Genomic DNA, 14,213 nt, shown 5'->3' on the forward strand with positions numbered 1-14,213 from the left:
CCCAAACCCTTTGTGTGTTCCGCCTCCTCATCGCCTGCTCATCGTTCCACCACCACAGCCACCTGCAGACGGCACCAACCAACTGAAATTTATCAAAACCCTTTGTGGGTCAACTGCTTATCTCTTCCTCTCTTTCTACTAGTAAAGAAGAAGCCAGAAGCCACGGCATGTCAAAATTAATAAATTGCTTTTCTGGGTAACAGGAAAGAGAGATCAGAGAAGCCCAAATATTCTCCTTAAAGCATAGCCCAGTTCAACAATGAAACCAATTCACAACTTGGACTCGGGCTTGGGCTTAGTCTTGGGGTTGGATCTGGGCCTGGGCCTTGGCCTTCGTAGGACCATCTTGACAGGACGGTACATGGGGGAATGTCCAAGGTATCCCATGTGTCTGCCTCAGGTATCCATCAAAGGCTATATACTATTGGGATTCACTCAAATTCTGAAAATTAGGGTTAGGGCTTGTAAAATTTGGAATTTAAGGTTTGGAGGGATAGTGATGGAATTTGGGGGTGAGGTTTTGATCATCGAACTCTCCGAGGGAGTAAGGATTCCTTATGCTCACTAAAATTCAGCCCAAAATGAGGGTTAGAATGTGGGATCCGAATGCTGAATCATTCTTCTCTGGAGAAATAGGTAATGCCAATTTTAGACTTTCAGGTAGTCGTCATATTGGCATCAAATTTGAAGGGTTCTGTAAACAAGGTATAGGAATGACATGCATGAATCAGATATGGAATCTGAACTTAACTTTGGATTTATGTATATATGTTGTAGCAAAATAGATCAATTGTAGGTTACTACGACAAGGGAGTTGGTTGCTGCAATTGAAAATGAATGAATTTTTGGTATCTAGCGTCAATCATACAATGAGGTTTCTTGGTTAACCGTTTGCTGATTAAACTATTTTAGTGGATGATGAGACAAGAGACAGATCGGACAAGACTTGATCGTTTAATTTAGAGATCGATAGTATTAATGGTACATGCATAGTTGAGTAATTCTAGTGGAACAAGGATTTAAGATTGAGCAAAGTTCTGTAATGACTTTTTAAGAGTTTATATATAATATTTTCAGTTGCATGGTTGTCCTTGTGGTTGTGTTTGCCACTGCTGATCCAGGCCTCAAGAACATTAAAATTTGTAATTTTTACTTACTTATCAGATGTGAGCTGTTGTCAATTGAAACCCTCGCAAGTTGGCCCGAATGAACTCAGACACACCGTAAAAGAAAGAAAATGAACGACGTCTAACTTGGCCAGATTAATCGCCTAGTGATTAATCGCCTAGTGGAGAACACCCCTCTTAATCTGGATTTTTTTGGTAGATGGGATATTTCTGTCACTTATGTTAATTCGTCTGAACGACGTCTAACTTGGATCCATCCTCCTGAAGGATGGTTTGCAATAAATTGTGATGGATCGGTGGTTGAGAATCAAGGAGGTTATGGAACGTTGGGTCGTGATTCCAATGGAGATGATGTCTTTGCAATTGCAGGAGGATGTATCAGTATCAGCATGTTACGAATGGAATTAATGGCTTCGAAGTGATTCTTTACAAGCGATCACTCTAGTGGATCAACCAGAGGCTGCACCTTGGACTGTGCGTGATTTGTTAGAAAAATCTAGGGATTTGCGACGGGACTTTACAAATTGTATTTTCGTCCATCATTTGCGTGAAGTGAATGCCGCTGATTTTTTGGCTGGCTTTATTTCATCTGAATCGGAGATGGAACATATCTTCTTAGTCAATGCCTTACCCCAACGTCTTACAGAAATTGTTGCCGACAATAAAGGGGGGCATGTCTATTATAGGATGTAATTTACTATTTTAATTTATAATATATTAATCAGCGCCTTTTTACCAAAAAAAAAAAAAAAGAGGTTAGTTATAGTGGATTTGAATTTGAATTTGAATTCAGCAGACCCACTAAGGGGCCGAGGAGCCATGGCCCCGGATTTGTAAATTTTTTTATTATTTTCTTAGCTTTTTTATTTTTTATATTAATTTCCTTCATTTTTCCAACTTTTTTCTCCTCACATGTGAAATATCACTATTTGACCCCCCAAATTTGAAAATAAATTTTAAAAGTAAAATAATGGGTATAAATATCATCCCTATTTAAAAAATAAATCCTCAATCCCTATTTATTCTCCTCTCTCTCGTATCTTTTCTTCCTATTTATTCTCCTCCTATTTATTCTCCTCTCTCTCGTATCTTTTCTTCCTATTTATTCTCCTTCTATAAACGTGGGTTAACGGAAATTTTTTAAATAAAAAATTTATTATTAAATATTCAAAATGCCATTTCTAATGGAAACTAACTCCTCAATTCCTATTAATTCTCCTCTCTCTTCTTTCTCACATCTTTTCTTCCTATATATTCTCCTTCTATAAACGTGGGTTAAGAATTGTTTTTGAATAAAATATATTATTAAATATTCAAAATTTCATTTGACCAAATTATTCATTTAAAATATATTTGTATTGTAATTTGTAATTAAGAAATGTAGGAGGTGATCTTCAATAAATAAGAGTTCATCAATTAAAATGACTCTTTTCACAAACATAACAACCGCTTAAGATGAATTTTATCTGGACTCAAACTTATATACAGTTGAAAATAATTTGAATTCAAATAATTGTTAACGGGATATTGATCGAGAGACCTTGTAGTTTTATAACTCATGTCTCCATGAATTTTGAAACGGCATATTAAGTATCTAATACAAGAAGATGGGAATATAATACATACATTGTTTTGAAACGTAGTGATTGAAACCTAAACAACAATGGAGGTGGTACCTTTGGCGATTCAGGAAGAGGACGAGAAGATGATCAAATTCTTGGTTAATGGAGTTATTCATCCCTCTTACGACCTCGTAGATATGATCGGCCGCGATCAAAATCGTGCCGCAAGAATACACCGTGAAGCATTCCAGAGGAAGACGGGGAGATCTCTTGGTGGCTTGCCTTTCGATGGCTTTGATTATAATTCTGTTAAGTTCTCATGTGAGATGCCTGTGGGTTATGTCCAGATTCCTGTGGGATTCGCTGGTCCATTGTTGCTCGATGGAAGGGAGTATATGGTGCCCTTGGCAATCACTGAAGGGCGCGTGGTGTCCAGTACCGACAGGGGTTGTAAGGCCATTTACGAATCTGGTGGTGCCTCCAGCGCATTGCTCAGAGATGATGGGATCACTAGCACTCTTGTTGCCAGATTCGCCTCCGCCTTGAGAGCTGCAGAATTGAAGTTCTACCTGGAAAATCCTCTCAATTTCGACCGATTGGTGGTCGTTTTCACCCCTGAGTGAGTTTTCGATTTTTGGGTTTTTACTATCTGCCTGCCGAATTAATTTATTTAAACCTAGCTGCTATCTCACTGCTTGCTTGCAGACTATACAGACCTTTTATTAGGCTTCTAAGTATTAAGTGTATGATGGCTGGCAAGAATCTGTATGTGAGATTTAACTGCTTTACTGGCGATTCGATGGGAAGTGGCGTTGCAAACTTGGGTGCCAAGAATGTCCTCGAGTATCTTCGGAAGAATGATTTCCCTGACATGGATATAATTGGATCCTCCGGTTAGATACTTATCCCTCCCCTCTGTTATTTTTATTAGAAATTAAGAGCTGCTGATCAGACACTTCACTTTCACTGACTCAGTTATTTTTTTTTTTTGGGTTTGGTTTCTAATCTGGGCAGGAATATTCTTTTCGGAGAAGACGCCAGCTGCAGTGAACTGGATTGAAGGTAGTGGCAAATCTGTAGTCTGTGAGGCCATTATCAAGGAAGATGTGGTGAGGAAGGTCCTCAGAACCAGTGTATCTGCCCTTGCGGAGCTCAACACACTCGAAAATCTTGCTGGCTCGGCAGTTACCGGAGCTTCTGGCAGTTCCAATGCCAATGCCCATGCCACCAACGTTGTTGCTGCCATCTTTCTAGCAACTGGCCAAGATCCAGCCCAAATTGCAGAGAGCTCCACTTGTATTACCATGATGGAACCAGTGAATGACGGAAAAGATTTGCATGTATCTGTTACAATGCCATCCATTGGGGTATTGTATATCTGCCCTTTCCTAGCTAGTATCTCCCAATTTACATACATCATGATATATATATATATATATATATATATATATAAGAAAAAAAAAAAAAAAAAAAAAAAAACTGTTCATTCATTTCGATTGTGGTGATCTATTGCATTGCAGGTGGTAACAGTGGGTGGTAATGGGACCAGTCATGCATCTCAGTCAGCTTGTCTGAAGCTACTAGGCGTGACAGGTGTGCAACGTGAGATGGAAGATATATTGATTGGATCACAAGCAAAACTGTTGGCCACCATTGTTGCTGGTTCCGTGCTTGCAGCGGAATTATCGCTGATGTCTGCCATTGCAGAAGGGCAGTTTGACGAGCAGCCCAAACAAGGGCATATATAATTTTTCAAGAAGCAGGCATCATATTACCTTATTAATCTAGTTAAGTTGCTATTATGCCAGTACCATCACTCATAGAAGTGATTTTTACTTTCAGTTGTTTTTATTTTATTTTCTGGCATTTCATGATTAACGATGTAATGGGCCAAGCTTATGTCAACTAGGTTTAAGAGACCACTTAGTACGAAGGAAATTGTAAAATTCTAAGAAATTCCTGACATTTAAAAAAAAATAAATTAGATACCCCTTAACCCCTTCTAAACAAGGTTGAGTTGTTAGATATTCATGGGAAGCAAGGGAAGAACTACTTGTAAGTTGTAACCCTCTACGGCACGGAGTCCTATGCACAACTTGTTAAATGAAAGAAGTCCAGGACTAATATCCGGTCCATTCACCATCCATTTTTTTGTCAATGTATGAGGTCCATTACAAGTCACTTCATTTTTGTTTTTAAATTTAATCACAACTCTTTGATGTGATTTATAAATAGATTTCAATTATTTGATGTAATATTGGGACACATGTCATGCATTTACAAGGAAATGGAGTGGATGAAATTCCTCCAATGCATGTGTATAATAGAAAGTCCTAAATGAATAACCAATTCAATTGACCACCATAATTGCAAGACTAGATATTAGAAATTTGGGATAAGTACTATTGTCCCCCTATATTATAGTTTTATTACTTAAAGGATCTTGTTTTTTATGATATTATTTTTGCTTCTCTGAGTTGTTCTAATAGTGTTAAGCGACCACTAAGATTGAATGTTTAATGTCTATTTTGCTATTTTATAATTACGAGTGCCAAAGATAATATTATCCTCAATTAGAAAAAAAAAATCATATGAAATAATTTTATAGGTTTATTTTTATTATTTGGGGTTAAAAACAAAAAAACCCTATGAACTTTCCTGAAAAATAAATTCTTGGACACGGGGGCAATTCTGTCCCAAAATGCGGGGCACGAATCAGACCGTTTACGGAACTTGGGGTTATCGTTCTAAATCTGCTCATCTCTCAAAATGGTGAGCATCCCAATGCTCATCTCTCTCGACTCTCTCTACTCTCTGCTGAAACTCTCCGCAACTGCTAAAGTCTCCAGCGTACAACCGAAGGAAAAAAATCTCCCGTGTGACTGCACTCTCGTTGGCCACTTCAGCCGGACTATACTCTCCGTCGACATTCCTGGTCGCATACTACCTGCCACCAGGTACCTTCTTATTCTTCTTCTTCTGTGGTAGCCCACTCAAGTTCTTCTCATATTAAGTTTATTCTTTACAAAATATAGTCGGTAAGTATTTTTTCCTAACAATTTTTGAGCAAGTGGAACCTGGGGTTTTGAAATCCCTAAAGTTTATGTACATTTTCCCCTTCTTTCTCATGTTCATTTGTCGTCATTTTTACACCTCTCTTAATGTCATTCAATAATTGTAATTGAAATCAAAGTGGGTAGCCGTTTCAAAAAGAAAAACCCACCTCCTTATTTCTCTCTCTCTTGTTACAGTTTGTTTTTTCCCATCAAACAGAGAACAGTTGTACTCAAAGTCTCTACGATACTGTGCAATAGTACTTTCCTTAGGTGGTGACATGGTCTGATTTATATTTTTCTTAAGCATGAACCTAGCTCTGATACCAATGTTGGTAAAACTTTTCCACAGGCATGAACCTAGCTCTGATACCAATGTTGGTAAAACTTTATATATCTCTACTCGGGTGGGGAAAACTATATGTTGATAGAAACGTTACATATAGGATTTAAGCTAAAGGGTACTTGGAGTCATCTTAACATATAAGGGTATTTTGGTCATATTTTAAAATTTATTTGAATTTAGGATTTTTCTGTAATTTTTTAAACTGAAAGGGCAGTCACAAGTTTCATAGCAGGTGGGGGTGTATGTGAAAATTTTAAATTAAAAAAAAAAAAGAGGCAAATTAGTCATAAAAGTGATAATTAATCCATAAATTGATTTTTTCGATAGTACAGGGGAGGCAGATGCAAAATCTCAGTTTTTTTTTTTTATTAAAAATAACATAGACCAAACCTCAGGGATCCGGATAAAAATTACCTTTTTTTCCTTGAGTTTAGAGGTGCACCTTGAGTGTATCCTTAGAGGGTAGCTTTGCAACTATTTAAAGAAGAATTTGTAATTTGCCTTATTGTAGTGATGGTTGTCATGGTTTTCTTTTGGTTAATTACAGTTTACCTTGTTCATTCTATCATGAGGTTGTGAAAACTGGTTTGCCATGGAGCCCTTTGCTGTTTCTAAAGGACGGCATCAGCTAAGGCCAGCTATTAAATTTTCAGTCAAAAAACAGTTATTGTATATACAGTTAGATGACAGTTTCATAAGTCATCAATGAAAACTATTAGTGTATATTTTTGGATTGATGGGTAGGATTATGATTTCATGTTGCAGCTTGGTTGGAATTTTAGTTATGCGATTTAGTTGTTTCATTTGGATTGGTGCCCTACTTCAAGAATTAGGGGTGAGAAGTTTTAAAAAATTCATGAAATTGTTCTGCGACAATCAAGCGGCTTCACACATTGCTTCTAATCCGGTGTTTCATGAAAGAACTAAACACATTGAAGTTGATTGTCATTTTGTTCGTAAGAAGGTTCATGATGGAACTATAGAAACTCCTTATGTAAGAAGTGAAAATCAGCTTGCAAATGTCTTCACCAAAGCTTTGTCAAAGGGATTGTTTCAAATTGCAGAGCAATTTGACCTCAAATGATGTCTTCGATCCAACTTGAGGGGGAGTGTTATGAATGTAACTTGCTAGTCTCCCAACTTTATAAGGAGACTAGCAAAGAGGGGGAGTCATACTATAATTTAATTTCTTGTAGAACTCTTACTCTTTTCTATTTAAAAATAATTAAACCTCACCCCAGAAGTAAGTTGATTGGGGTTTTCTTGCCATGGATGTAGGCTTCACATTGAATGCCAAATAACGTTAATTCTTGGGTTTTTGTGTGAATGTTTATGATAAATTCAACAGAGAGCCAATATTTGACTAAGGCTGGTGCAGATAGAGAACCTCAGGAGGCCAATGGAACCTCATTGAATGGCTCTGGATTGCAGGATCTTGCACCGAGTAGGTATTTCCAGTCATTGATGATCACCGGTGATGATATTCAACATGGAAATGGTGATTTTTTAACAGATCCTAGTTCCCGCCAAATGAAGCCCGAAGGCACATTTCGTAATGCTGATGAAGCCAAAACCACTGATGATAAGATTGAACCTGATAATCTAAAAGCTGAAATGGCAGTCAAACCAGAAACAAACCAGGTCAAGGTATAAAGAAAACACGGGGTAAGTAGCTTATTTCTTTGATGATTTAAACACAAAGTTCTCTTGGACACATTATTCTATTGTAGACACAGATCTTCCGTTATATTTTTTTCATTATTTGTTCAAATTCTTTCACTAATCTTTTTTTAACAACGTAAATATTTAACTGCCTTGTACTAGGATACTTGATGTAAATCATAAGCCCATATACACCTGTAGAAACAAGTCACGAAATCAGCCTAGCAAGGTTGTGCAGTGTGAGTGTGTGACTGCTATGAGAGGTAGCCTAATCCAGTGATGTCTGAAGTTTTTGTTGGTTCAATGGAGCATCACATAAGGTGATCTTGCTCTAAAAAGAAGCATTAATGAAGAAGAAAAGACACAACTAACAATGTCAAAACCAACATATGATAATTTAATTTTGTACTATCTTTGCTCCATTTCTTTATGGTGTCTAGTGAATCAGGAGATTCTTTAGAATGATATCATTATTGTCTAATCATTTGATATTTCTCCACAACGTACAGAGGTCCAGAATCCACAGGAGAGAAGTTCTGACAGCTCCAAGCTTCCAACAACACAGTTACTTGATGAATTTGCACTACTGCCTGCTACGAGTGGATATACAATCAAGATCGTAAACCAACTTGTTCCTTTTATACGTTCATTAGAATTAGATTCAAGCTAAGAATGGATCTGGTTCGGTTGATGGATGGGAACGAGTGAAAAAGAGAAAAGTAGCACACAGGTAACACATTTGAGCTTCTCCTCCAGAATTTCTTCATCTGATTTAGCAAATCTATTTAATGAGGTTGCTTTGAGAGAGGATCGAGGAAAAAGTGAAACTCTTTCTCTCTCTGGTGGACGTAGGCAGGGTTTTGCCGAACAACGTTAAATTTCCTTGTGTGTTTTGCTTGTTTTCTTCTCTGTTCATGGTTGTGCATCCATTATCCCTAACATGTAGTATCAAAGCGAGGTTCGGTGGATCGTCGCCGGAGGTGTGCGAAAATCTAGAAATGAGAGGATAGATGTTTGAGAAGGCTTTGGATGGATTGATCGAATGTACGATTTTAGATCTAGAATCGTAAAATTTTTTTTTATCTTTTTATTTCTTATTTGAGCGGATCGGCTCGAGGATTGAAAAAAAAAAGAAAGAAAGAAAGAAAAAAAGAAAATAGAAGAAGGCGATCTTGTTCAAGATCGTGGTAAAAAAAAAAAAGAAAGAAAGGGCGGTGTCGACCGTGAGGAAGAATCGAAGAAAAGTTTTTTTGAATTTTTTTTCTTGGCTTTAATGTAAGGGAAGGAGGTAGCTGAACGGACGTGTGAATCTCTTAGCTGAACGTTTCTAAGTATCTACCATCAGATTTTGTAAACTAAATCTAAATCGTCGAACAATATTTTTAATTTTTTATTTATGGGTTAGTTTTGTTAACCTTCTATCACCGGTTGTCATTTAAATGACATTAAATTAAATTAAAAAAAAAAAAAAAACTCAACAACAACAGAACCTTTAAATCTCTTTAACGTTATTATGGGTTAGTTTTAAAACTTTAACGTTAAACTTCTTATCACCATCTCTTTGGAAACGATCAATGAATCTTTAGTTAATCATCAATGAATTTGTCATTTTGGTTCTTGAGTTTCTTATCTGCTTTCTGCGAAATTAGTTGTGATGGCTTCTAATATTTTTTCGTCCCTTCCGTTGAATTTTACTGGTTCAAACTATTTGTATGGGTTTGTTTTAAACCTTTAACGTTAAACTTCTTATCACTATCTCTTTGTAAACGATCAATGAATCTTTGGTTAATCATCAATGAATTTGTCATTTTGGTTCTTGAGTTTCTTCTCTGTTTTCTACGAAATTAGTTGTGATGGATTCTAATATTTTTTCTTCCCTTTCGTTGAATTTTACTAGTTCAAACTATTTGTATAGGTTAGTTTTAAACCTTTAACGTTAAACTTCTTATCACCATCTCTTTGGAAACGATCAATGAATCTTTGGTTAATCATCAATGAATTTGTCATTTTGGTTCTTGAGTTTTCTTCTACGCTTCTGCGAAATTAGTTGTGATGGCTTCTAATATTTTTTCGTCCCTTCTGTTGAATTTTACTGGTTCAAACTATTTGTATGGGTTAGTTTTAAACATTTAACGTTAAACTTTTTATCACCATCTCTTTGGAAATGATCAATGAATCTTTGGTTAATCATCGATGAATTTGTCATTTTGGTTCTTGAGTTTCTTCTCTGCTTTCTGCGAAATTAGTTGTGATGGCTTCTAATATTTTTTCGTCCCTTCCGTTGAATTTTACTGGTTCAAACTATTTGTTGTGGAGGATTCAGTTTTCTTCTCTTCTGAAAGGCGATGATCTCTTTTGCTAACATCGAGTAGGGGTTAGTTTTCAAAAGGTACCATGCTAGAAAGACATTTGCTCATGTAGTTAAAATGAATATTGTAAGAGTATTGATGTCAGTTGCCGTTAATCATGGATGGTCACTTCTACAAATGGATGTAAAAAATGCATTTTTACAGGGAGACTTACAATAAGAAATTTATATGGAAATTCCTCCATGCCATCCATTAGAAAAACAAGATGGATTTGCTTATAAATTGAAGAAAGCAATATACGGCCTCAAGCAATCACCACGAAAATGGTATGAAAAGCTAAATACAACTCTTATTAGATTTGAATTCACAAGAAGTTGATCAGATTCCTCCATGTTTGTGAAGAAAGCCTCTACTGGCACAATAGTAATTTTGGTATATGTGGATGATATTGTAATTACTGGAGATGATCATCAAGGAATCAATACCCTCAAAGAATATTTGAAGAAGACTTTTGACATCAAGAACTTGGGACAACTTCGATACTTTATTGGAATTGAAGTTGCAAGGTTTAGTAAATGATTATTCATCTCTCAAAGAAAATATGTTATTGATTTGTTGAAGGAAACTGGCAAGTTGAGTGTGAAACCAGCTAACACACCAATGGATTACACTTGTAAGGTTACTAATAATGATTCTCTATTGCAAGATAATAATTGTTTTCAAAGGTTGGTTGGAAAATTGATTTATTTGACCATTACAGACCTGACATTACATATCCGGTGAGCTATGTCAGTCAGTTTATGCATAATCCTACCAAATGGCACATGGAATTGGTTAATCATATACTATGTTATCTGAAGTCTTCTCTAGGAAGGGGCATTTGCATGAAAAAGAATGGACACACAAACATTGAAGGATATGCCGATGCAAATTGGGCTGGCAATCCTACTGATCGAAGATCAACTACTGGCTTTTGTGTATTCGTAGGAGAAAATTTAGTCTCTTGGAGAGGTAAAAAATAAAACGTCGCTTGTTCTAGTGCAGAAGCAAAGTACAGAGCAATGGCATCTGCCGCTAGTGAATTAGTTTGGAACTTTGGATTGGTGCCCTACTTCAAGAATTAGGGGTGAGAAGTTCTAAAAAATTCATGAAATTGTTCTGCGACAATCAAGCGGCTTCACACATTGCTTCTAATCCGGTGTTTCATGAAAGAACTAAACACATTGAAGTTGATTGTCATTTTGTTCGTAAGAAGGTTCAAGAGGGAACTATAGAAACTCCTTATGTAAGAAGTGAAAATCAGCTTGCAGATATCTTCACCAAAGCTTTATCAAAGGGATTGTTTCAAATTGCATTGAGCAATTTGACCTCAAATGATGTCTTCGATCCAACTTGAGGGGGAGTGTTATGAATGTAACTTGCTAGTCTCCCAACTTTATAAGGAGACTAGCAAAGAGGGGGAGTCATACTAGAATTTAATTTCTTGTAGAACTCTTACTCTTTTCTATTTAAAGATAATTAAACCTCACCCCAGAAGTAAGTTGATTGGGGTTTTCTTGCCATGGATGTAGGCTTCACATCGAATGCCAAATAACGTTAATTCTTGGGTTTTTGTGTGAATGTTTATGATAAATTCAACAGAGAGCCAATATTTGACTAAGGCTGGTGCAGATAGAGAACCTCAGGAGGCCAATGAAACCTCATTGAATGGCTCTGGATTGCAGGATCTTGCACCGAGTAGGTATTTCCAGACATTGATGATCACCGGTGATGATATTCAACATGGAAATGGTGATTTTTTAACAGATCCTAGTTCCCGCCAAATGAAGCCCGAAGGCACATTTCGTAATGCTGATGAAGCCAAAACCACTGATGATAAGATTGAACCTGATAATCTAAAAGCTGAAATGGCAGTCAAACCAGAAACAAATTAGGTCAAGGTATAATGAAAACACGGGGTAAGTAGCTTATTTCTTTGATGATTTAAACACAAAGTTCTCTTGGACACATTATTCTATTGTAGACACAGATCTTCCGTTATATTTTTTTCATTATTTGTTCAGATTTTTTCACTAATCTTTTTTTAACAACGTAAATATTTAACTGCCTTGTACTAGGATACTTGATATAAATCATAAGCCCATATACACCTGTAGAAACAAGTCACGAAATCAGCCTAGCAAGGTTGTGCAGTGTGAGTGTGTGACTGCTATGAGAGGTAGCCTAATCCAGTGATGTCTGAAGTTTTTGTTGGTTCAATGGAGCATCACATAAGGTGATCTTGCTCTAAAAAGAAGCATTAATGAAGAAGAAAAGACACAACTAACAATGTCAAAACCAACATATGATAATTTAATTTTGTACTATCTTTGCTCCATTTCTTTATGGTGTCTAGTGAATCAGGAGATTCTTTAGGATGATATCATTATTGTCTAATCATTTGATATTTCTCTACAACGTACAGAGGTCCAGAATCCACAGGAGAGAAGTTACTTGATGAATTTGCACTACTGCCTGCTACGAGTGGATATACAATCAAGATCGTAAACCAACTTGTTCCTTTTATACGTTCATTAGAATTAGATTCAAGCTAAGAAAGGATCTGGTTCGGTTGATGGATGGGAACGAGTGAAAAAGAGAAAAGTAGCACACAGGTAACACATTTGAGCTTCTCCTCCAGAATTTCTTCATCTGATTTAGCAAATCTATTTGATGAGGTTGCTTTGAGAGAGGAACGGAAAAAAGTGAAACTCCTTTTTCTCTCTAGTGGACGTAGGAAGGGTTTTGCCGAACAACGTTAAATTTCCTTGTGTGTTTTGCTTGTGTTCTTCTCTGGTCATGGTTGTGCATCCATTATCCATAACATGTGGTATCAGAGCGCGGTTCGGTGGATCGTCGCCGGAGGTGTGCAAAAATCTAGAAATGAGAGGATAGATGTTTGAGAAGGCTTTGGACGGATTGATCAAATGTACAATTTTAGATCTAGAATCGTGAAGTTTTTTTTATCTTTTTATTTCTTATGATTTGAGCGGATCGGCTCGAGGATTGAAAAAAAAAAAAAAAAAAAAAGAAAATAGAAGAAGGCGATCTTGTTCAAGATCGTGGTAAAAAAAAAAAAAGAAAAAAAGGGCGGTGTCGACCGTGAGGAAGAATCGAAGAAAAGTTTTTTTGAATTTTTTTTCTTGGCTTTAATGTAAGGGAAGGAGGTAGCTGAACGGACGTGTGAATCTCTTAGCTGAACGTTTCTAAATATCTACCATCAGATTTTGTAAACTAAATCTAAATCGTCGAACAATATTTTTAATTTTTTATTTATGGATTAGTTTTGTTAACCTTCTATCACCGGTTGTCATTTAAATGACATAAAATTAAATAATAAAAAAAACCCAACAACAACAGAACCTTTAAATCTCTTTAACGTTATTATGGGTTAGTTTTAAACCTTTAACGTTAAACTTCTTATCACCATCTCTTTGGAAACGATCAATGAATCTTTAGTTAATCATCAATGAATTTGTCATTTTGGTTCTTGAGTTTCTTCTCTGCTTTCTGCGAAATTAGTTGTAATGGCTTCTAATATTTTTTTGTCCCTTCCGTTGAATTTTACTGGTTCAAACTATTTGTATGGGTTAGTTTTAAACCTTTAACGTTAAACTTCTTATCACTATTTACTTGGAGAGGATGTGGGTCATGCGGTAAGGTGTGGTGGATACACAGAGACTGGTAATTGCAGAGAGACATCATCAACGGTTTTATTCAAGGTGGTTTGCAAAATTCAAGCCATGGTAGAGATTGTTGGATTTGGGTGTCTTGTATTATGTGGGTACATATAATTATGGTTTTAGATTGTATTTGTAATTGAAACAGGGTTTGACTCAATTACTAGTACTGGGGTAAAATTGTAATTACATTGGGATTCGGGTTTTAGGTTTTCCTATAAATAGTCTCTGTGGTGACATCAATCTCTGTAGGAGATTGGGGAACAATCCCTGTAGGAGATTGGGGAACCCATCTTGAGGATAAGTATTGGGGACAAGTAAATGATAATACTTTGTGGGTGTGAGAGTGGTGTGAAGTTTTCTGGAAATAGTGAAACTTTTTTTCTTTCTGGTGGATGTATGCAGGGTTTTGCCGAATTTCTTCTCTGTTCGTCG

At 36.4% G+C, this 14,213-nt stretch overlaps 1 protein-coding gene across 1 annotated transcript; it reads left to right on the forward strand.

Annotated features, from left to right (window-relative positions):
- Window positions 1-2,790: 2,790 nt before the first annotated feature.
- On the forward strand, window positions 2,791-4,616 carry LOC149017227 (3-hydroxy-3-methylglutaryl-coenzyme A reductase 1-like). Its single transcript, XM_089152907.1, has 4 exons — window positions 2,791-3,308; window positions 3,404-3,582; window positions 3,704-4,056; window positions 4,210-4,616. The coding sequence occupies exons 1-4, from the start codon at window positions 2,791-2,793 to the stop codon at window positions 4,435-4,437; spliced, it is 1,278 nt and encodes a 425-aa protein (XP_089009033.1). The 3' UTR covers window positions 4,438-4,616.
- The last annotated feature ends 9,597 nt before the right edge of the window (window positions 4,617-14,213 follow it).

Source organism: Hakea prostrata, chromosome 4 (genome assembly GCF_041222555.1).
Source record: "Hakea prostrata isolate BN-2017 chromosome 4, UWA_Hpros_2, whole genome shotgun sequence".
In the NCBI taxonomy this organism is placed as follows: Eukaryota; Viridiplantae; Streptophyta; class Magnoliopsida; order Proteales; family Proteaceae; genus Hakea; species Hakea prostrata.

Excerpts from the sequence above, each read along its gene's own strand:
- LOC149017227 (XM_089152907.1), top strand. The coding sequence starts at position 2,791 with ATGGAGGTGGTACCTTTGGCGATTCAGGAAGAGGACGAGAAGATGATC. Across the intron at positions 3,583-3,703 it reads GGATATAATTGGATCCTCCG|GAATATTCTTTTCGGAGAAG; the intron begins GTTAGATACTTA and ends TAATCTGGGCAG. Across the intron at positions 4,057-4,209 it reads TTACAATGCCATCCATTGGG|GTGGTAACAGTGGGTGGTAA; the intron begins GTATTGTATATC and ends ATTGCATTGCAG.